Source organism: Bufo gargarizans, chromosome 3, assembly GCF_014858855.1.
Source record: "Bufo gargarizans isolate SCDJY-AF-19 chromosome 3, ASM1485885v1, whole genome shotgun sequence".
NCBI classification, from domain to species: Eukaryota; Metazoa; Chordata; class Amphibia; order Anura; family Bufonidae; genus Bufo; species Bufo gargarizans.
Genome location: NC_058082.1, coordinates 403,231,907 through 403,257,443, shown reverse-complemented (window position 1 = coordinate 403,257,443; position 25,537 = coordinate 403,231,907). Strand labels below are relative to the sequence as shown.

At 39.7% G+C, this 25,537-nt stretch overlaps 1 protein-coding gene across 3 annotated transcripts in view; it reads left to right on the top strand.

The window, feature by feature from the left end:
- The window catches only part of CAMK1G (calcium/calmodulin dependent protein kinase IG), a 189,012-nt gene that overhangs the window by 142,482 nt on the left and 20,993 nt on the right, over positions 1-25,537 (top strand). For 2 of the 3 annotated variants that reach the window (XM_044286005.1, XM_044286004.1), the window contains exons 2-3: positions 7,795-7,853; positions 8,577-8,694. In XM_044286005.1, the coding sequence (XP_044141940.1) occupies positions 7,817-7,853; positions 8,577-8,694 (155 nt within the window). In that variant the 5' untranslated portion in view covers positions 7,795-7,816. Of the gene's footprint in view, positions 1-384; positions 514-831; positions 888-7,794; positions 7,854-8,576; positions 8,695-25,537 lie in introns of those variants that run through there. The other variant, XM_044286003.1, reaches the window with a different exon arrangement.

The following is a 25,537-nucleotide window of genomic DNA, read 5'->3' as shown; positions in this document are numbered from 1 at the left end:
ATATTACCAATGACAAACGCAATCCCTTTCACGTAATTTCCATTCTATGCATGATCACTTTAAAGTTCTGACTGTAAGAATTTCCAATAAATTCCTGAAAATGGCATGCCTACATTATGTGATTGCTGCCATGGTGATGACAAGGTCAACATATGAATTCATATTTTACAGTTACAATTATGTCCTCGAGAAGATTTCACAAAGCAAAGATGTCAGGCTGCGCAGACTGTGATGGCAGAGCAGAAACTAGAGAGCTGCTTTTGAGACCACATACGGACAAATTCATTGACCTTCTGGTCTCCTGCCAGCACACCGTGATGGACACCTAAGGAGATTTAAATTGTACAGCTTTGTATTTCAAGATCACATGTGTCTGCCTGGTCCCTGCTCCCTTGTATAATCTGATAGGACACTCCTCTCATTAGCTTCTCCAGCAAGCCTTGCCTGAGACAACATTAGTTTAGTATTGTTTTTGCCGAGCATCCAAGAACAGCTTGTCTCTCTGGACCTCAGGTAGGAATTATTTTCTACTGGTCTCTTCACAGCTTGAAGTCTATGACTATATCTATTAATCATGTCACCTGTCTACAGTATATATACACCCACAGATCATGATTTGCAGAATACAATCAAATTTAGTGAATGTCCCAATCTCTCATAAACCAAAGGATGAATCATAAGCAATTTTGTATATGTTTGACTGCCTACGTGAAATTCCCATAAAGGAATTACAGACATAGACAATTAATGTTCTTGGTGGATAACAAGCATCCATCACATCCATAACATCCAGTTGCGTCTTAAAGCCAAATCTGTTTTTTTCATTCAAAGACGTCTCAGAAGATTTTATGATGGTTAAATGTCATAAAAGTCAGAAACAGGAGGGGGTGAGTAACAAGACCTATAGTGATACAGTTAAAATAATGTTATGCATTACTCCAGATATTTTTTAAGATGTGCAGTAACCCTTATAAGACTACGTTAGCATGGCAAAAGATTTGTCATGCCAAATATTTCTTCTGTATCTGTGGTCAGCAGATATCTTTCCTTCAGGGTACGGCTATGTAGTTTTTGAAGTGCAGATCAGGAGTGGAGAAAAAGTCAGATATGACCTCCACTTTTTTTAATTCACTCCAGGTTTTGGCTTCAAAAACGGCATAAAAAAAACTTACACCCTTTGGCCTCATGTGCTATTTGTTTTCTGTGTTTTTCAACCCTAAGTTGTATATAACCTCAATAATTTTTCATGTTTTTGGTGGTATTTTTTTACTGTGTGGCACAAGATGCATTTTGCGGCATTGGTCAAGTCATATTCTGAAGTCTATGGGAAAATACCAGGAAAAAAAAAAAACACAATACAAATAGTCTTTTGTTTAGAAAAAACTATCTGAAATACCAGAAAAACACCAAAGTTAATGTTGAGTATGGTGACTTTTTAACAATTTCTAACAAACTTTAACATCTGGCAGCAAAATCATGACCGCCAAAAAAATGCTGTTAAGGGCTAATGCACAAAGCTGTACCTTTTTTTATGGGCTCATGCATTGCGGATCTGCAAAACACATTTTGTGAAACTGAACATTCGGACCATAATAGAACTGTCCTATCATTGTCTGTTAAACCTACGGTGTGCTGTCCGCATCTTTTGCAGCCCCATTAAAGTGAATGGGTCCGCATGCGATGTGCAAAAATGTGGATTGAATGCGAACTAAAACTACGGTCGTGTGCATGAGCCCTTCGGGTGATTTCATACAGAGGTTTTTGCTGCGTTGTTCTGCACTTTTGTATTTGTTATTGGCATTTGTTATGGTAGAAACTCCAGTGACATATGTTAGCTAAAGTGTCTATTGGAAATATCAAATGCAGGACAGGACACTCAACTTTTTTTTTTTTTTTTTGCTACTAATGTTTTTTTTGTTTTTCTGGCTTCTATTAGTGTTTGCTTCCTGGCGTTTCTCTACTATAGAGAAGGTGGTGTGAAAACACCAGAAAAATGCCAGGAACTGTAGCATGTTGCAGCTCTTCACATTTGTCTGGTGTTTTTGCAGCACCTTATCTATAGGGGAGAAACACCAGGAAGCAAGCACTAGTTGACTAACACTGTTTTCAAAAGGTGCCAGATGAAAAGCCACAAAAAATGTTGTTGTTTTTTAGCAAAAATATGCAGACATAATTCTAAAAGTCATGTGTTTTAGGACCCTAAAAAAAAGCCAACAAAAACATAATAAAAAAGGATGCAAAATGTTCTTTGTGAAACCAGCCTAAAGAAGTAGCCTAAATTTAAACACAAGTGAATGAAGTGAATGTGTGAAAGGATAACATACTGCATAGTGTAAAAAAGATTTTAAAGTCCCATTAACATGATCAATTGGACCTACATTAACTGCTATGTAAACATATATTAAATCCAGCTCTTACTTATTTCAGTAGAGTGTCACTGGCCACCTGTCTACCAGCAGGGTTCAGGAGCTAGGTGTTCCTAAATGGGTTGTCCCATCACGACAACGTATACCCTATCCACGAGATAGGTGTCTGATTGGCATAAGTAAGTCCTATAGATTTGTATGTCTGCTGCTCCATTCAAACGTGGTGCAAGGGACCCCATTCTTGTGATTGAGGGGGCCCTGCGAATAAGTGATAAGTTGACATAACAATGGGGGTTCCCAATTTGAGGTCGGACATTAAGAAGTATTTTCTTGCCAGAGAAGACTTACCTCAAATGTTTATAGCTTGTCCTAAATGTTTCTAAAATATGTTCTCTAATGATTTCAGAGTTATGTACTCTCTTTTCTTGTGCACAGTTTAAACATGTCTCAGTTGTCTTTTATGAATATTTTATACTGTTCTCCGAGCTACTAATGCTTTATACATTTGTCTTTTTTTATTATTATTGTGCCACTGTTTTTACAGCTGTTTGAAGTAGATTTGAAACATCAGAAACGTTCAGCCATGGGCCATTTTGTAATCAATACTTTATCCTACAATGTGCAATATCTGAAAACATTAATTTAGAGTCATATGTACGAAACATGTCAATTTTTTTTAAATTAGGCTCAGTATGTCAGGACAGTCCCAAAACTTATACAAGCATGTTGTACAGAACTTCAAAGATACAGTACATAGTTCTTCATTCTGTATAATTTGTACTTTATTCCATGAAAGTCCAGTGATTGACAATCTTCCCTGTATGACTGTGTATACAGAGATCACTGAGTGGCACCGCCCACTGGACTCCTAAGTAAAGGATCAGCAGCAAATGAAATAGGAGCTATATTAAATCTTTTCCCATAGATATATAGTCTGTACAGTTCCTCCTGTTCTATTGCATGATTCCTGCAGATCAAACACCATTAGCATTGAGTGAATCGAAGTATTCAAAATGGACTTCTATCTGAATTTCAGGGAAAATTTGATTTGCCGCAAAGCTGAATTTCCTTCTTCTACATGGTAACAACTCAATTTTCCCTTAAATGCTGGTACAAAAAATATTCATACGCACCTCATCCATTTAAATGCGAAGAGGGCATCACGGCCATCTTGATTGAAGATCCCGTAGGAAATCTCATACGCGAATGACGTCACCACGCCGCCCAGCGTGATGACATCATCATGCAAGATTTTGTGTGGGATCTTCAATCAACTGTTTAACCCCTGAAAGTCCTCACTATTATTGTCAGATGCTGCGATTAGTGAAGAACGGGGCATCTGAGGGGTTTAATGATGGGGGACAGCGCAATCGCCATTCCCCATCATTGAGCCGGCTTATTACAAAGAAATGTTCTTCCTGAAGAAGTAATGAGTCACAAAGTGAATGTCTTTGTGAAATGCAGTAAAGCAGCCGAATCTAATTTTTGTAAACTTCGCTCATCACTAAACACCATTTTCAATGTGACAGGTTCCCTTTAAACTGGCAAAAATCCTGTTACATCTTCTGTCCACTGAATCTAAACAGAATAAAATAAATAAATAAGTTGCTCCCTTATGGGAAATGTTTTAATATTTTCTTCAGCTAGTTTGCCATGATGTCTGGAGAGGCTTGCTGACAATGAATATGGCTGCCATTCTACTTCTCATGGGTCTTGTTATCCAGCTCCTTTATGTAATTGGGAGACATTCCAGTGTGTGAAGTGTATACTTCTGCCTCTCCTTGTTATTTCAGAACAGCCTTGTACATGCATATCAGACTATCTGCAAATTGCTCTGGCTAATTAACCGTGTTATTAGTGCTTGGAATATGAAAATCCATGAGAATTCCTGTTTGGTGTATATTAATATATCATTATCTCAACTACATTGAAATGTGCAAATGGCTATGCTTTTTCAATAGAATTATATCATGTCTTAGATGTTTCACGTGAGTCAATGGCAGGCGCAGGCAACTGCATAGAGCCATAATGCCTCCTGAATCCAGCCTGAAAAGTGCATGCATAAATATATCTCAGTGAATAGACGATTCATCAGTTATTGAAACTTATTTTCAATGATTTATATTTCTTATCGATTTGTGTGGCTGGTGTTACATCCCCAGGAGATGCAAAGAGGTATCTCCCAGGGAAAGAGAACATCTCGCTAGCACCACCTTCTGAAAGTGGCTTCCTAGGGGTCAAAGTCCTACTTTTTAACAAGCCTTGGAACATGACAAGGGAAAATAGCCAAGCCAAATATCCATCTGTAGACAGCAGTTTCCGGCTGCTTAAATGGCTCCATAACCAGCTGGTCTCTTTAAGGAGAGCCGGCACCCGTCCTAAGGAGCCAGGAGTTTCCACCCATCCCTCTCTCTATTACTGCATTTTTATGTTCTTATAAAGAAAAAGCTGGGCACTCACAATGACCTGGAGTGGGTGGTACTTTATCAACAGGGCCGGCGCTACCCATAAGCAGAGTAGGCCACCGCGTAGAGCGCACTCTGCCTGGGGGCGCCGGCGCTCTGGAGTCCGAATCCCGACTAGCCGCCACCACGCCCCCTACTTGTGATCCATCTAAGTAACATCTTCCTCTGATTCCCGACTAGCCACCGCCCGCGCCACGCCCCCTACTTGTGATCCAAATCTGACATCATTCATCTGCGGCTTCTTGACTCCTCCTGTACTTGCCGGCCGGATCAAGGATGTCCTGGGATGTGCGCCTGCGCGGGCATGAGTTTTTTTTCAGTCACTTCGGCGCAAAATCACGCGAGACCGGAGGTCACGGGTCTCGTGCCGATACTCATGATCGTATCTTATCCAACGTCATATCCGGGGGACAACAGGAAGTGACGTGACGACTCAGGGTATTGAAATATTACGGGGTAGGGAAATATCACTACAGGATCATCAGCGTCAGCGAGCGACACAAGTACGTACGGGGGGTTGTTTGGCGGCAATTTCAAATTACATAATGGGCATTGTGCACTGTGGGGGCAGTATTACTTAGTGTAGGCACTGGGGGGAAAATTACATAATGGGCATTGTGCACTGTGGGGGCAGTATTACTAAGTGTGGGCACTGGGGGGTAAATTACATAATGGGCATTGTGCACTGTGGGGGCAGTATTACTTAGTGGGGGCAAATTACATAATGGGCATTGTGCACTGTGGGGGCAGTATTACTTAGTGGGGGCACTGGGGGGGCAAATACATAATGGAGGGCAGTGTGGGGGTCTGACTGGGCGGAGTCAAGGGGCGGGGTCAAGGGGGCGGCAAAATTTGCTTTCGCCTAGGGTGGCAAAAATCCTTGCACCAGCCCTGTTTATCAAACCTGGCTTGTGAGTATAACTACCTTGCAGAGGAAAACTTAAACGATCTGTTGGTTGTGGTGTTCAAGTTTTCATATTTACACAAGTTGTTTCAATATGAGAACTGATTAGATACGATTCTAAGACTATGTGATTTGGAATACCACGAACATTCCTGATACTATATTGTGGAAACCTATATACTTTTGATGCGACCATGATCTGAAAATTGTGATTATTATTATCGATTGGATGAAAAATTGCAGTGTGATTAGTTTTATGGTGGATTGAACGGATCCTTCTAATACTCTATATCTATTCCACAAAAGATATTATTTGAGTGGACTTCTGTATTTTAAAGTCTGGCCAGACCATTTATTGTATTGTATACCTATAGAGTTTTTAAATGTTTTAGTATACTATTAATACTAATATTTATCAATAAAGTACCCCCCACTCCAGGTAATTGTGAGTGCCCAGCTTTTTCTTTATTATAGCTTTTTTATAGATTGGGTGAATCTGTCGGCTGTAAGCACCCATCCGGGGGACCAGATAGTGTTACTTTTACATATTTTACCAAATAGAAAAGGAATCCATTTGGCATATAATTATAAACTGGTCCATTCCCCAGAACATAATTGCTGTGCCAGCAGGGGGTGCTCTGCAGAGAACAGATGGAGCGGTATGAAGGATATTTAGCTGCTTGGCATATGCATGGATTCTGTTTATGGGGAGATTAGGCAATCTACAAGGAGTCTTTTTACCAGTAAGTCCACATTGCAAGTCATTACTGGTAATTCATCAGTATTTCTGGCCTTACCTCTTTCATTCTATGTGAGCGTCAAGCTTTATCGATATGATTCCTGTAAAAAAAAAATATCTACAAATTTTTTCAATTACCAACTGGATGATGCTCTCGGTAGTTTAGATATGAGCCATGCAAAATGACTACATTCAGCCCTGCTGAGTCTAGCTATGATCAGCAATGTCTACCAATAAGACTAATGAAAATCAAACAATGTGGGTCATTCACTGGCTCAACTGATTTCATTATTTCAATGCCGCACAAAAATTAGCCCTTAATATGTGATTTCGCAGGATGCTATAACAAAAGATATTACAGTTGAAGATAACAAATACAGGCAGAACATTTTCAATTGGGGTTATAACCTGGAATGTGTCAGCTGGAGGTGAATGGGCTGAATTGTGATGTGTTATCTTCTCCACTCAGACAATAAAGGCCCCACAGCATCATGGACAAGATTCGCAGTATAATCGTTTTACTCTGTAAATGTATAGAAGGTTTAACCTTGTGGAAAGATGTAGGCACCATAACATGTAATCAGCGGGGAATGGCATTGCCCCTCAAACTACCCCTAGAGGGGCCAATACTTGCACCAAATGTACACTTGGGACACTTGGATCTGGCTGACATGAGAGGTTTGAGTCCAGTATGGAAAAGTGACTAAATGCTATGCACTCCATGTGCTCCGGTGATGTTAGTTATCACGGAGCTTAAGTGCTACACAAGCTACAGCCATAGATGTAAATCACTGATAAAATAACACAGTATTTTACTTTTTGCTGCAAGTGTGTTATAGGCTTTCTTTACACTTTAGTTCAGTGTTGTTTTTTTTAATTGACAGTATATATATTGGCAAGAGCAACCCAAAAACCTCAGTTTGCCATTACCCTATAGAAGAAAAAAATTCCAACAAAGCTGTCATGGCGCCCTTATATTGACACTAGTGTGAACAGAGCCTTAAAGGGGTTTACTGTAAATAATTGTCCAGCTGATCGATAGGGGTGCTGAGAGTTAGACCCGATTCATCGAATTCTGATCACCTATCCTAATTATAGGCTATCAATTTTAAAATGTTGAGTAACCCCTTTAATAATTGCTTCTTGGTAATATATCTCTAGATATGAACTTTAACATGAAAAAATTGACATTAACTTTCTATTTTTAATGAATATTCTTTCAGTTGGATCCTATTTTCCACTAATTTACCCCTTTTTCGACTATCCCCATACCACAGTCTTATCAGTCAACCCCTAATGCGTCTGCTCTATTTCTTTCAGATTGGCTTTTACAGGAGTTAAAATGCCAAGTGCCAAGTTGACTGCATTTTCACCAGTTGGTAAGTCAGTTTTGTATTAAGTAGATATTAACATGTCAACTGAATGGTAACTATACCAAGAATGTTATGGTTGGTTGGCCCATTGAGCCTGCCATAAAATTATGCTTCCCAAATACCCACATTTGTAAGTGTACCTACATTACAAGGGTTCTATTGGTAAAGATGAGGTTATGAAACCTCTAACTTTTACTATATACTGTATTACAGGAGGTCCAAGGTCTCAGTCAGACTGCCTCCATACACCCAGTTTTTTTTAATCATGCTAACATTGATGGCATCTGCCAACTACTATATTACAGCATGTGTACTGCCAATATAAGTTAGTGGCGCATTGCATGAGCGTGTTATCGAGAAGCATAACTCTCCCCACTATCTGTCTATGTTCAAGTGTAATACTACTACCCACTGTACCATTTTATAATTAAAGGAAGGTAACCACTTTAGCTTGTGGAACCAATCTGTTTGCATAGATCCCACTCAGTGCTGCAAGAGTTACGGAAACAGCAGAGTGCTGGTCACTTGCCCATTTCCATAACTGTAGCCACCCCTGGCGGTGCTTACTGTGGGTTATTCCCATTTCAGCCATGAAAGCCCTGTATATACAGTATATATTATTTATATGGGAATATACCATCAAGCTGCCATTTTTATAAAATGCACAGTATATTGTTTTGTTTTTGTGGCTAGTAGTAAATCTAAGTTTGACTCATCTTACATCTGCAGAATTCACAGTGTCCACTATAGATAAAATGAGTTGTAAGGAAGAGGAGAATGCTTGCATCTGGAAGAAACAAACAAATAACATACGTGACACCTTTGTATTTATGGAAGTTCTCGGATCGTAAGTAATACCATCTATTTCTTCTATAATCGAATAAGGGCTCCGTTGTGCTACTTTTGTTCTTGTCTTGTTCATTGCCTTCTATTCTTCAGAATGTTCTCATATTTGTGGGCTTGTCTTGTTCATGCTTATTGTGATTGTCTGCATTATGTATGTCTACTCCTTATCATGTGTACTATGCGCTATGGAATGAATGGCGCTTTAATAATGAATAATAATAATACTGTATCTAAAGTTCATTAGAGTCACCAGAGAAGGTATCAAGGCAAAAAAGGATCAGGCATTTTGTATAACGAGTGAAGAAGCAGCAGCGGCTTGTCTTTCTCTCCCCATTGAAAAAACATGCACACTAGCTGGTGATGCAAGTGCATGAGGAAATGGGAGGAATAATTGTTTTGCTAACACCCAGTTTAAGTTTCTGGAGACTTTATGTCCTATTTCAGTTAACGTTCATCATTATCAGGTTAACATACCGGATATCTCTCAAGGCTGTTGGTGCAGAACCCACTCCTAAAAATATAGTTTAGAAAATCAACCGCCCTCCCCCCCCAAAAAAAAATTATGAGAAAATGTAAAACAAAAATTCTGAACATATACTGTAGAAAGAAAGACAAAAAACCCTAATAGAATTTTATAATCTGCCTATATTTTGGGGAATTTGTGAATTGCACCAATTGCAATTGGAAAAGGTTATGCTAGTAAAATCTGCAGCAAAATCCATTTTTTAGAAACTGCATATTACACACTTACAACACATTAGATCTGCTCTTGCAGAAACGTGCATGATGGACAGAATTCAATCTGCATTCATGATGTGTTTCACAAACACGTGGACTGGTTTTATTCATGGAAGTGGTTAAGAATGCAGTCACGAGGCATTACATGTTCCTGTCATTTATCTGCCTGCTAGGAATCCTAATAATCCTATTAGAGCTCTAGGTGTTAAATAGGGGCATTTAAATGCAAAAGTGCTGGCTGGGACCCTAGATATTGTTCCTAGAAGTATGTGGCAGCTACTTAAATCTTCAGGGAATTATCAACTATTGATGCTTGTCTGGCTTCTCAAGATGTTTAATCACATATTTAAACAGGAATAAACATTTATTAGTGATTAGACCTGTGATGTACTCTTCATCCAATGCTCGAGGACAAGAACATTTTTTAACTCGCACAATTTAGGGGTTTAAAATTAAATTTAAAACCTCATAAGAATTGTAGCTGAGTCTGTGCTTCCAGAATTTAATATAGTGGAAATCCAGAAAAACTGACAATAAGAAGATGTGACAGCAGGCAGCAATATCAGAGAAAAACCAGGCCGCACACCATCATGACCATCACTTCATTGACCATACAAGAAATTTGGGACAAATACCTGATGAGGAAAATTTAAACAAGAACCAAGCACAGAAAAAGAGACCACCAGTTTGTTGGGGACACATTATTTGAGTCAGAATTCTGGCATATTGGCAAATCCCACCCTATAATTAAAAATATTTCAAACAAGAAACACTCATTTATCAAAAGTATATCCTGGTATGCTCACCAGACCACAATACTGGAGCACTGTCGACCTTCTACCTCTGGACACTTGCAAGGAATACACTCATTTGACAAACAAATAAGAAATAACACACCCAACAGATCACTGGCAAGCCTCTATGAAAAAAAACACAATGCAACAGCACTCTGCAAACCCAAATAGAGTACAATAATGTCATAGTTATAGAAAATATTCTGGTGCTAATGCTGCACTCTACTAATTCTAATGCTATGCTCTACGCCCACTCTATACCTCTCCTGGTGCCATGGAGCCTTTAAGGTATAGAGTGGACCCAGCACAAATGTGGAACCACGTTCCCAGTCATAGCATTTAGTGTTAGGTTCCCATCTCATAGAGATTGCCTTGATGTCGGCAGTCGGTCAAATATTTGTACAAAATGTATTTGCCAAGAATCTCACATTTAGACAATAAGCATACCATTGGCAGAAGAATATTTTCTATAACTATGGCATTATTGTACTTTATTTGTGTTCACAGAGTGTGGTTGCCTTGTGTTTTTTTCTTTGTGTCTCTAGCCATGGCACGTGCACCTGTGCATTAGTGGGATGTGCTGACTGATCCCCTTTTTCTTGACAAGCCTCTATAACACAATGAAAGGCATTTTGCCTAGTTGACAGACTTTGGGAGGGGTTGGATCATTGGACTGAAAAAAGAAGGATGATCCTTATGATAAATTGGCCACCATCTAGGCCATTATGATCTAGTTAGGAGGTGCTGGGGACAGTGGTTACATGCAGACATGGAAAACAGGCTTGAGGCGGCCTAGACAGACCACCAGTACTGAGGATTGTTTGATTCGCTGACAAAAACCAAGCAGCTACCATAGTTTCATTGTCATAGTTTCACATTGTCATTATGAAGACACAATCGGAACCTTCATTACATATCACTGTCTCTGTCCAGACAATTTAGTAGTGCTTAGCAGATAGAAATTTAGAGTATTATGTGTCCTGCCATTGAAAGCCAGCCACCGTCATCTTCCTTTGCAGTGGTGTTGTGAGCGAGAAACTGGAATACTATGGACTGGAACTTTATTGTCTTTAGCAACAAATCCAAGCTCTGTTTGGGATCCCATGACAGTTGGGTTCGAGTATGGAGGCCCCGTGATAAGCTCTTCAATTTTGCCTTTACTGTGGAATTGCACACTGTCCCAGCTACTGTTGTGATGATCTGTGGAGCCATCACATAAAACAGTCATTTGCCTCTAGTGGTGATATGAGGAACACTAACTGCTCCATGATATGTGAAGAACATCCTTCGCCATGTGTGTTGCCTCTCATGGCAAGGCTTCCAAATGAAAATTTTCAGCAGGATTATGTTCTCCTACACACAGCAAGTGTTTCCCTGGAAAGTCTCTGCGATACTGCAACACTTCCTTAGTTTGCCTGGTCGCCAGATTTATCATCAATCAAGCATTTATGGGACAAGTTGGGATGCCAACTTTGGCAACCTACAAGTGTGCAGGATCTACAGGCCGAGCTGCAACTTCTTTGGACTCAGGATACCATATGGAACCTCTATGCCTCTATGATCAACCGTATCTCACTTGGTATCCAACATCGAGGCAAACCAGGGTACAAGAGCCTCCTTTAAAATGTACAATTTTCCCCAATAAACTTATCCTTTCTATAATATTGTAAATATGATATATATATATATATATATATATATATATACACTGAGCAAAAATATAGATGCAACACTTTTTTTGCTCCTATTTTGCATGAGCTAAACTCACAGATCTGAAGCATTTTCTACATATACAAAAGACCCATTACTCTCAAATATTGTTCACAAATCTGTCTAAATATGTGTCAGTGAGAACTTCTCCTTAGCCTAGATAATCCATCCCACCTCACAGGTGTGGCATATCAAGGTGCTGATTAGACAGCATGAATATTACACAGGTGTGCCTTAGACTGCCCACAATAAAAGGCAACTCTGAAATGTGCACAGTTTAGCTTTACTGGTGGGGGAAGGGGGTCAGAAAACCAGTTAGTATCTGGTGTGGCCACCATTTGCCTCAAGCAGTGCAACACATCTTTGTTGCATAGATTTGATCAGGTTGCTGATTGTGGCCTGTGGAATGTTGGTCCACTCCTCTTCAATAGCTGTGCAATTGATATGCCACACCTGTGAGGTGAGATGGATTATCTCGGCAAAGGAGAAGCACTCACTAAGGCCCCATGCACACGGCCGTGTGCGGGCCGTGGAACTGCGGCCTGGATCCCTCCTGAGAGCAGGAGCGCACGGCGTCACTGGTTGCTATGACGCCGTGCGCTCCCTGCTGCTGCCGCAATACAATAATACACTGGTATGATCTATACCAGTGTATTACTGTACTGTGCCGGCAGCAGGGAGCGCACGGCGTCATAGCAACCAGTGACGCCATGCGCTCCTGCACTCAGGAGGGATCCAGGCCGCGGTTCCACGGCCCGCACACGGCTGTGAAACACAGCCGTGTGCATGGGGCCTAAGACAGATTTAGACAGATTTGTGAACAATATTTGAGAGTAATGGGTATTTTGTGTATGTAGAAAATGTTTCAGATCTTTCAGTTCAGCTCATGCAAAATGGGAGCAAAACCAAAAGTGGTGCGTTTATATTTTTGTTCAGTGTATATATACATTGGATATAAAAAGTCTACAGACCCCTGTTAAAATGTCAGGTTTATGTGCTGTAAAAAATGAGACAAAGATAAATCATTTCAGAACCTTTTCCACCTTTAATGTGACCTATAAACTGTACCACTCAATTGAAAAACAAACTGAAATCTTTTAGATGGAGGGAAGAAAAAAATAATAATAATAATAATAATGTGGTTGCAAAAGTGTGCATACCCTATTATAACTGGGCATGTAGCTGTGTTCAGAATTAATCAATCACATTCAAAATCATGTTAAATAGGAGTCAGCATACACCTGCCATCATTTAAAGTGCCTCTGATTAACCCCAGATAAAGTTCAGCTGCTCTAGTTGGTCTTTCCTGAAATTTTCTTAGTTGCATCCCACAGCAAAAGCCATGGTCTACAGAGAGCTTCCAAAGCATCAGAGGGATCTCATTGTTAAAAGGTATCAGTCAGGAGAATGGTACAAAATAATTTCCAAGGCATTAGATATACCATGGAACACAGTGAAGACTGTCATAATCAAGTAGAGAAAATATGGCACAACAGTGACATTACCAAGAACTGGACTTCCCTCCAAAAATGATGAAAAGACGAGAAGAAAACTGGTCTGGGAGGCTACCAACAGGCCTACAGCAACATTAAAGGAGCTGCAGGAATATCTGGCAAGTACTGGCTGTGTGGTACATATGACAACAATCTCCTGTATTCTTCATATGTCTGGGCTATGGGTAGAGTGGCAAGGCAAAAGCCTTTTCTTACGAAGAAAAATATCCAAGCCAGGATACATTTAGCAAAAACACATCTGAAGTCTCCCAAAAGCATGTGGGAAAACGTGTTATGGCCTTATTTAACCAAGGTTGAACTTTTTGGCCATAATTCCAAGATATGTTTGGCGCAAAAACAACACTGCACATGACCAAAAGAACACCATACCCACAGTGAAGCATGGTGGTGGCAGCATCATGCTTTGGGGCTGTTTTTCTTCAGCTGGAACTGGGGCCTTAGTTAAGCTAGAGGGAATTATGAACAGTTCCAAATATCAGTCAATATTTGCACAAAACCTTCAGGCTTCTGCTAGAAAGCTGAACGTGAAGAGGAACTTCATCTTTCAGCATGACAACAACCCAAAGCATACATCCAAATCAACAAAGGAATGGCTTAACCAACCAGAAGAAGATTAAAGTTTTGGAATGGCTCAGCCATAGCCCAGACCTGAATCTGATGGGGTGATCTGAAGAGGGCTGTGCACAGGAGATGCCCTCCAATCTGACAGATTTGGAGTGTTTTTGCGAAGAAGAGTGGACAAATCTTGCCAAGTCAAAATGTGCCATGCTGATAGACTCATACCCAAAAAGACTGATTGCTGTAATAAAAAAAAAACGTGCTTCAACAAAATATTAGTTTAAGGGTTATGCAACCATATTTTTTAATTTTTGTATTTTTTCTTCCCTCTACCTAAAATATTTCACTTAGTTTTTAATTGAGTTGTGCACTTTATAGGTCACATTAAAGGTGGAAAAGGTTCTGAAATGATTTATCTTTGTAAAAAAATTTTGCATCACAGAAACCTGACACTTTAACAGGGGTGTGTAGACTTTTTATATCCACTGTATATATACAGTACAGACCAAAAGTTTGGACACACCTTCTCATTCAAAGAGTTTTCTTTATTTTCATGACTATGAAAATTGTAGATTCACACTGAAGGCATCAAAACTATGAATTAACACATGTGGAATTGTATACATAACAAACAAGTGTGAAACAACTGAAAATATGTCATATTCTAGGTTCTTCAAAGTAGCCACTTTTTGCTTTGATTACTGCTTTGCACACTCTTGGCATTCTCTTGATGAGCTTAAAGAGGTAGTCACCTGAAATGGTCTTCCAACAGTCTTGAAGGAGTTCCCAGAGATGCTTAGCACTTGTTGGCCCTTTTGCCTTCACTCTGCGATCCAGCTCACCCCAAACCATCTCAATTGGGTTCAGGTCCGGTGACTGTGGAGGCCAGGTCATCTGGCGCAGCACCCCATCACTCTTCTTCATGGTCAAATAGCCCTTACACAGCCTGGAGGTGTGCTTGGGGTCATTGTCCTGTGGAAAAATAAATGATGGTGCAACTAAACGCAAACCGGATGGAATAGCATGCCGCTGCAAGATGCTGTGGTAGCCATGCTGGTTCGGTATGCCTTCAATTTTGAATAAATCCCCAACAGTGTCACCAGCAAAGCACCCCCACACCATCACACCTCCTCCTCCATGCTTCACGGTGGGAACCAGGCATGTAGAGTCCATCCGTTCACCTTTTCTGCATCGCACAAAGACACGGTGGTTGGAACCAAATATCTCAAATTTGGACTCATCAGACCAAAGCACAGATTTCCACTGGTCTAATGTCCATTCCTTGTGTTCTTTAGCCCAAACAAGTCTCTTCTGCTTGTTGCCTGTCCTTAGCAGTGGTTTCCTAGCAGATATTCTACCATGAAGGCCTGATTCACATAGTCTCCTCTTAACAGTTGTTCTAGAGATGTGTCTGCTGCTAGAACTCTGTGTGGCATTGACCTGGTCTCTAATCTGAGCTGCTGTTAACCTGCGATTTCTGAGGCTGGTGACTCTGATAAACTTATCCTCTGCAGCAGAGGTGACTCTTGGTCTTCCTTTCCTGGGGCGGTCCGCATGTGAGCCAGTTTCTTTGTAGCGCTTGATGGTTTTTGTGACTGCACTTGGGGACACTTTCAAAGTTTTCCCAATTTTTTCAGACTGACTGACCTTCATTTCTTAAAGTAATGATGGCCACTCGTTTTTCTTTACTAAGCTACTTTTTTCTTGCCATAATACAAATTCTAACAGTCTATTCAGTAGGACTATCAGCTGTGTATCCACCTGACTTCTCCACAACGCAACTGATGGTCCCAACCCCATTTATAAGGCAAGAAATCCCACTTATTAAATCCTGACAGGACACTCCTGTGAAGTGAAAACCATTTCAGGTGACTACCTCTTGACGCTCATCAAGAGAATGCCAAGAGTGTGCAAAGCAGTAATCAAAGCAAAAGGTGGCTACTTTGAAGAACCTAGAATATGACATATTTTCTGTTGTTTCACACTTTTTTGTTATGTATATAATTCCACATGTGTTAATTCATAGTTTTGATGCCTTCAGTGTGAATTTGCAATTTTCATAGTCATGAAAATAAAGAAAACACTTTGAGTGAGAAGGTGTGTCCAAACTTTTGGTCTGTACTGTATATATATATATATATATATATATATTCTGTAACTATATGGTGTAATGGCATGGTAATGGTAATGCTTCACTCAAGACTCAAGTACTGTGCAAACATCATGATTCTTCTAGCCTAAAAGCTACAGCTGAATTTTCCCCAGCCAGACAAATGTCAAAAGGAGTCAAAGTGAATGTGGAATAGCTTAAAACTATTAGAGCCGAAATCATTGCTCTGCTTAGATGGCACAGCCTTGGATACACAGATACTGAAGCTTTGATGATGGTCGCTTCATATCATTCAGAGAGATTGACTCTGGTATCCAGGCAACACAAGCACCATTATCATTACCAGGAGACTGTGCTGCATTCACTTTATAGCAGTGTAATTTAAAGGAAAAACACTTGGTGGGGGTTGCAATCATGAGCTTTGCTAACACTCGTCTGCTACGTGCTTGCACTTTAACATCTACTGCCTAGAAAACAAACTTGGAGCACAGGATCATATATAAAGATGTCACTTACCTAGCCAGCTCATAGTAACTCGCCCTAAGCTTGATGCTTGCTATATTTTTTACATCACTGCTGATTTTCATCCTGCATCTTTTTGAAGCAGTGTTAATCTATTTTTCTAGAGAAGTCAATTGTCCCAGGCCAGCCTATATCATCCATTCAGCTGGGGCTACATGCCAACTTGTGGCCGTGTCACATTAAAGGGGTTGGCTGAGATAAGTAAAAATCTTGGACAAGCCCTTCAATAGTCTAAATTAATATATCAACTTATATGTATCCCTTTCTCCAGCTCCATACCCTGCTGTGCTGGTCCAATTCTCTGCTGCTGCTTATGCAATGCACAGTGGCTTGCAGGGGTTGAGATGCAAGGTGGAAAGGATCAGAGTGCTGGCTGTGGCAAATATAGGAGTAGTAGTACTTATGGTGGCAATGCTTCTCCAGCCCTGCCTGGGCTAGCACACCACAGGAAAGGGAGGGTTGCAAGTTGCAACCCTTTGTTCACCTCAGGGCAAACCCTTAGTTTTGGGTGTCTCCTGCCTGGTGGTGGTTTGGGGAGCCCTTGATATTGGTGAGGGTTGGGCGGTCCACAACAATGAAGTTGGTTTTGTAAAAGATAACAGTCCTCTACTAGTCACAGTTTTTATAATGCATGGAATGGCATATCTTAAATGTCTCACAGTTCTTTGAGTTCTAGAGACTGTATATAAGGAGTTAAGAGGTCAGTTGTTCTCTATCTGAGTCTGTCATCCAATATTTCTGTACTTTCGCTCTCTGTTCCAGCCAAAGGGTGCAATATCTCTCTCCTTGTCTGTCTATGTCTTAATCTCTCAAAATGTGGCAGTACTTTGTCCAGCTGAGAGGTATAGTCCTATAGCAGATGGCCAATCTGCCTGTAAAGCATGGCTGGGTACCTGAAGCTATCCAACTCCAAGCAAATGTGCTTTGAAGTCCAAAGTCATAAAAGTGCAAGATAGAGACATAGGGGAACATTTATCATGGATTATGTGAGGCAAAACTTGCAACTATTTCCTGCTCACGCTACTTTTCCAAAGGGTAGTGGTGTGGGCGGGGAAGCAGGTGGGCCGACAAGCCCAACTCACTTAACATTTTCCATGCTGGTTTTTGGCAAGGAAAATGGCTTAAATCTAAACCAGCAAGAAGGCTGGCTTAGAGTTGAGTCTGTTGCATTGCCTGCCAGACAGAGCACCAAACTTATGTAGAGGCCTGTGCCTCTGCATACAGATGTAGTAGAGTTAACACTAGAACGCTTAACTCAAATTTCTTAACTCATCGTGATATCCTGTAACAAAAGCCAATGAAAAGCAATTGAAGATGTCGACTTAACACAACTATTTAGTTAACGCATCTGGTTAAGGACCTGCCACTAGGGATGAGCGAATCGACTTCGGATGAAACATCCGAAGTCGATTCGCATAAAACTTCATTTCAATACTGTACGGAGCAAGCTCTTCGTACAGTATCAGAATGTATTGGCTCTGATCAGCCGAATATATTACTTCACGAAGTCTCGCGAGACTTCACATAACTTCAGAAATTGATTTATACTCTAAAAAAAACATTTCCCAAACTCAGGTTTGGTTCCAAGGTTCCATTTAATTTATACATTTTATATCTTAGCTTTTTCCACTCCCTATGAAGAACTATCACTACAGGGAGGAGGTGTTAACAGTGATTGATACAGATGTATAGGTAACCATTCTTATTTGGCCTCTTGACGCGCTTTCTGCTAGGATTGAGTGAAGCGTGCTTCAGATCATAGATCCAAAGTCGTTTTGTTCAAAACTTTGTTTGAATGCTGTACGAAGACCCATCTTCAAACAGCATTCAAATGTATGGGCTATGTGGAGGAGATATTCGCTAAGCTTGAAGTCTCACAAGACTTTGGTGAAGAACAATCCAAAGTCAGCTTTGGCACCAAGGTACCAGTCGGTACCGAAGCTGACGTCTGATCGCTGTTTTAAATTGACTTTCAAGTTGTACAATCGAAGACTGAAGTTTTTCACTGAAGTTTCGTAAGACTTCGGACTTAACGAATTTCACCTCCACGCAGTCCATACTCTTGAATGCTGGACAGAGATGAGTCTCCGTAGAGCATTCCAATTAAGTTTTGAATGAAGTAACTTGAAATCTATGATCCAAAGCACACTTCGTTCAACCCTACTTTCTGCATAATGGTGCGTTAAATACACTCTTTCAAAGGCTTTTCAATGGCCTTTGCTGTCATTCATGGAGAGATAATGCACTACACTGGCTCACAAAGACTAATTAAGAATAGTCTGTAGTATTAAGAATATATCTGTAGTATTGTGTGTATGTGTGCATACAGAGAGAACTATCAGTCACTGATACCTCCTCCCTGTACCGATAGTTCACAGAGAGTGGAAAAAGCAAAGATATACTGTAAATGTATAAATTACAGGATTTATTTCATCTTTTCATCAAAAACATTAATCTACTTGGCTTCTCCTGCTCTATAACATGGTGTTTTAGGATTGCATTGCATTATGTGGTGACAGGTCCTATTTAAGTGTTAAATATTATGGTGTCAAATTCCTGCATCATTTCCATTCATCCGAATGGAGCTTGCAGAAATCCATGTGCTTGCCCACCAAACATCCTCATTCACATGGACAGGATAGATTTTCATTCACCGAAATATCTGTTTTCTGCATTCCCTCACTTGTAATGTCTATCTTTATAAAGCTAGAATTATTGTCGTTTCCAATCCTGATGGCTTCCCTGTCTGAATATAGCCACATGGCTGCCCTAACCTACCTTGTACTAAAAGCTTAATCTACTAACCACTATCTTGGTAGTCCCAGCAATTGCTAGGGACTTATGGCATTGAGAACTGTAGATCTAAGTATGGTCCCAATATCTGTGGAACAGATTTAATCATCTTGGCTAAAATGTAAATGGTGTAAAAAGATCTACCAAATTTATCACACAGTGGTCCGTGCTAAAGGATAATTATGGTGCATGGTTAGGCACTTTTTACCTAACTTGATACCACCTATTGCAGGCATGGCCAATCTGAGGCTCTCCAGCTGTTGTAAAACTACAATTCCCACCATGCCATGCTGTAGATTGATAGCTGTTGGCAGTCTGGGCATGCTGGGAGTTGTAGTTTTGCAACATCTGGAGAGCCTCAGGTTGGCCACCCCTGACCTATTGGTTATCTATTGATTATCTTACTATGTGAAATAATTTTGTGCCAGAATTTTGGTGCAAAATGATGCATTTAATCCACTCCTCTTTCCCCAAGGACACATACCACTTTCCACAAAGCCTCACCCCCTTGTTGGATGATTCACAGTATATTATTATTTTTTAATTACTTGCTTCACGAATATGTCTAAAATGGGATTCAATGAATTTTGGTGCAAATAATGCCAGACTTCAGATGGGTCCTTGTGTCTCTTCAATGAAATCCATGTAACTGGACAACACCAAGCAATGAGTCAGGGAGGAAAGTATAGGTTCAGCTCTAGTGTGACAGAAGTTCCCAAAATGTAGGCAAACATAAATTGCCTAATGCATGCCAATTATGAGAATTTCTTCAGTTTTTCAAGTGGAATTAATAGAGCAAAAGCAAGGATGTCAGATGGGATATCTACTCCTGTCTGACAGGACTCTCTCAACAGATATCATAGACAGAAAGGAGCCTGCATTCTGCTAACAGATTCTCAGCTACCTTCGAATGAAGGTGATTCTTAGAAGACGTACACATCTGAGAATAGCTATTTATACAGTAGCATAGCACATAACATCTACAGCTTGCACACAGTAAACATGGTGAAGGAGAGAATGTATAGCTGTGCTCAATTATTACAAGATTATTATGCAGGCATCCTTATGCTCTAATCCAGGGATCAGCAACCTCCAGCACTCCAGCTGTTTGGAAACTACAACTCAAAGCATGCACTCTAGCTTGGTTGTTCTGGGAGCTCCCATAGAAGTGAATGGAGCATGCTGGGAGTTGTAGTTTCATAACAGCTGGAGTGCCAAGGGATGCTGACTCCTGCTCTAGTCTGTGAACAGAAGACTGCCTCTTATTTTACTTTTTATCTCTGATGATGAGCATAAAACCAAACATAAAAGCGTTTCTGAGATATAATGACAGCAGTTTTAGCTCTGTAATTGTTAATGCATTCCTATATGCATTAGACCACAGAATAAGGGGAATTGAAATAAACATAAAACATTGTTTTTTGTTGGACTAGTTCATAATAGACATTTTTAGATGTATTTCTATAGAAACATAAAATATAGTCATATAGTAAAATTGTGCATAAAATGGAGAAGAATGTTTAATATAGATTCGCTATTTATGGTATTGAAGGAAATTTAAGAGATCTGCAAATTGGAACATTTCCCGCTTGTTAGCTGCATTTATATGTAGCAATCACCTGCGCTGTATGGGGATGAATGATAGTTACTATGATCGTTTGTCCATATACAGTTATATTCATTGTCCCCTACCTAGAACTATGTACTCTGGACAATGAGCATTTTTGGTGCCTCATGAAGGATGCAAAAGTCTAGCAAGAATGATAACGATAATATAAAGCATAGGGGTAATCATATATAAAGCAGAAGGTCCAGCAATAGACCCTATTGAAGGATATAAGACCCTCATGAAGGATGCAATCATCCAAAAATGAGTGTGTCAAGTGATCGGTGGCCCATTTACACAGTACATCCAGAACAAGTGTTTGTTCCCAGTTAGTATCTAAAATCTCATTGTTCATATAAGAGGATGAGTAAATTACAATTTTCAATATCAGCCTTTGTACTACAAAAGATATACAGTAACTTGATATCTTTATTTCTGTTGTTAGAAAATTTACATGGCTAGTGGAAAGTAGGACAGGGGAATGAAGGTAATTTCTTGATAAGGCTTTGCTTGGCCAATCCAGGTTTACAGATGCTAAAGGTCTCTTGCATAACGCTTCCTTGTGTAACTAGGATTTCAGCTTTAACTTTTGATATGCTGTAATGACTCACCGTAAATTATCCTTGAAGCCCTAGCCTACCTTTAAAGCTTAACTTAGCTTTAACCTTCTCATACTGGTTTGATAAAAATTCTGAAAAGCCTTCCAAGATTGTATGAATTTAAAGAGCATTCTGCCAACAATTCAAGTGTGAAAATGTTTCCATAGACTGAATGTTCTACATCTTACACATTATACCGTAGACAGTAATCTTAATCATCAAAATTTTGATTATATCATAACATTACGTTAACCCTTTAATATTAAAGAACAATAAAGATTGGCAAAACTTCTTGAATCGTCCGAGCAATAGTTACAATTTTGAAATACAGAAACTAAAAGAATGCTAACGTCTTGTGCCATTCCATCAGACCTTGCCCTAGACATAACTCATTTTGCCAACGTTGTCTTCATTATTTCTGTAAATGAAAACCATGCATGTTTAGGCTTTGTTCATATCAGATTAGGAAAAAAGTAGAATTTGAACCTTCATGAACATGAAAGACCAAGCCTCATGGCTTATAAGGAAGTCCGTCAGATTCCGCCATGGTGTCTGTCAATTTGCCTGAAAAATAGACCTACACATTCTGCTATTTTTTCAGGCTAAGGTGACTGAAAGTGTGACAGAGTCTCTGATGCAGATGTGAATGTAGCCTTTTTTAGTATCCAGGTAATTTCTCATAAGATCTGAAAGTTGTTGAGAATCGACAGCATCATTACTTTGTGATCATGTTGTGGTTTGAGGGCTCAGTTTGCAGTTGACTTAAGGTCAGAAGCCAAAAGTACTTCAAACTGTCAACTGTGACTGTTTTGGGTAATAAAACATTTAGATATCAATTAAGAAAACCAACCTTGTATAATATAATAAAAGTGAGGGCCACTCTACACCCAGAGGTGCATGGAGTTAAATAAATGATAAAATACACCTTTATTCCCTGGATACCGATATCAAAGTATTATGTGATAAACAATAAGCAATTGAATAAAAAATAAAAAATACAGTTTAAAACAATTAGCTCTCTATTACGAATACTATGCAGTGCGGATGACCCCTCTTTGCTAGGGTACTCTATCCTAACTGTATGCAGAGTCTATGCAATTGTTGCTGAATGTATATAATCTCAGTTATCCAATTCTGCAATTTGGAGTTTTGCTTTTTTGGTTATTATTAGGTTTGAGAGGCTCCTGTTCAAAAAGTCCAGATAAAGTAATCCAATATATCCCATATAAATCTCACACGTCCTATGAGACAAGAAGCCTTGCCAGGCTATTGTTCACTCAGTGCTCCTTTAACGTTAAAAGGTTGTAACGATCAACAAATCACGTGATCTACAGGTGAAACTCGAAAAATTTGAATATCGTGCAAAGTTCATTTATTTCAGTAATGCAAATTAAAAGGAATTACATTAAAGCAGCTTAAAATTTGAATATTTTGCTGCTATTTATGATTTACGGTATTGGGGGTGAGAGAGGTGAGCACCAATCAATCTATTAGGATACAGGTAGAGCCGCCTATCCCAATATGCATTTAACCTTGTATAATGGTTTATCATGTATTCTGAAGTGGTAGTGGCAGATATGGAGAATGCTGGGCTATACAGTAGTGAATAAAATGGTCTCTGCTTCATTTAATCTTCTTCTTACATTGTGATCATGTTTTGGTCTTACAGTAGATTGCTTTTCTAAAGCTTTCCACTATTTCAATTACCCTTGTCCATAGGGAAATGGCTCAAGTTGCAAACTATTTTTTCTACCAGGGCAGATACAGAGCACTTACAGGCAATGCAGAAGCAGACTTGTTAAGAATGTACTTAGCAACTAGAGATGTGTATTCAGTTATTTTTCCTGAGGTACAGAAAGGAAAATCTATTATCACAGTTTTTGTCATACAGTATCTTATGTACCATGCACTATAGAAAGGGAAATAATCCAGAATGTAAGCACATCAGGTTCTGTGGAACATTTACAGTCATTCCAGAAAAAGACAGGCTTACCTTGGCAGTCAATCATTGAGCAAGACCACCAACATGACTCCTAAAGGGGTATTTTTACTGATGACCTATCCTCTGCGGTCCCACTGATCAGCTTTCTGAGATGGTAACGGCGCTTCTCCAGCTTTCTCTAGGCAATGTGATGTCATGTTCTTTGGTCACATGGCCAAGGTGCAGTTCAACCCTATTGAAGTGAATTGGGTGAGCTGCAATACCAAACACAGCCGCTATGTAATGGACAGAGCTGTGCTTAGGGTACTTTCACACTTGCGTTTTTCTTTTCCGGCATAGAGTTCCGTCACAGGGGCTCTATACCGGAAAATAACTGATCAGTTATATCCCCATGCATTCTGAATGGAGAGTAATCCGTTCAGTTTGCATCAGGATGTCTTCAGTTCAGTCGTTTTGACTGATCAGGCAAAAGAGAAAACCGTAGCATGCTACGGTTTTATCTCCGGCGAAAAAAACTGAAGACTTGCCTGAATGCCGGATCCGGCATTTTTTTCCATAGGAATGTATTAGTGCATTCAAAATACCGGAATGCCGGATCCGTCCTTCCGGTCTGCGCATGTGCAGACCTTTAAAAATGAAAAAAAAAACTGATCCGTTTTGCCTGATGACACCGGAAAAACGGATCCGGTATTGCAATGCTTTTTTCTGACTGATCAGGCATTTTTCTGACTGATCAGGATCCTGATCAGTCTGAAAAAATGACATCCGTTTGCATACAGTTTGCCTGATCAGGCAGTCAGTTCAGGCAACGGAACTGCCTGCCGGAATCAAGCAACGCAAGTGTGAAAGTACCCTTAGTAAGCAAAGAGAAGGCCTCCGCTCTACTGCAAACACTGGTGCCTTCTCAAACTACTGATTGGTGGGGGTCAGACCTGCACCAATCAGATACTGATAGATAATCAGTAAAGATATCTCGGAAAATCCCTTTAAGCATAAAAAGAGCCAAGGTTTGAATGAATAAATTACAACTTTTGCTGAATCATTTATTTTAAAACTGTATATCAATCTGCTCAGCTTCTTCTGCATTTTGTGGTTCCCTATAAATATTAAAAAGTATGAAGACACCAATTTTACATTCTTGCTAAGAAGGTTTTACAGCATTTATAAGGATTGATCCACCATGTGCCACCATTAGATGTGTGACACTTGTCAACAGAATTAACTGAAATTCTGTTATAATCCATAAAATAATGCTCCTATGTAATGACTTGCAGCCCTTCTATACAGTTCCCCTTCAGTTATCTCTTACTACACATCTGATATCTTGAGTGGTTTACACTTCCAAACACTAATGAAATCTCAGAGATATCATACAGTTACAACTGAAGATGATTACACAAGAATACACTAAGCCATTTACACGCAAATATGCATACTTGGAGCACTATACCATGTTAATCTCCTGAAAGTCATAGACATTTCTTTGCATTCTACTATATAAATTATTTCAACAAGTGGCAGATGATTTTTCTATATTATTATGGCAATGGACTAAGCTATGTACTTAAAGGGACAATCAATAGGACTGAACGGGATGTTCCTGATTATATTAATAGGCCTTTTATGCCCGTGTCCCTGTCTAAAATCATCAGAAGTTAAGACATTGAGGGACTTAGTAGGGATTAGTGGTTGCTAATCAGGGAGTGAAGTACTTGATACCAATGAAGTAACCAAGATTAAACAGTTCACATAATACTGTACTCAACACCATTAGATAACTTCACAGTGCTACTGCACCATATACAGTATAATGGATTTTACTCTAAGATTACAAATAAATATTGCTTAGATACACCATATGCCAAATGTAGAGATGGAGACCTGAAGTTTACATTTTTATCTAATTTACAAGATCCTGCTCTTGAAAGAAGACCTTGGGTGGGATTGTTGATATTGGA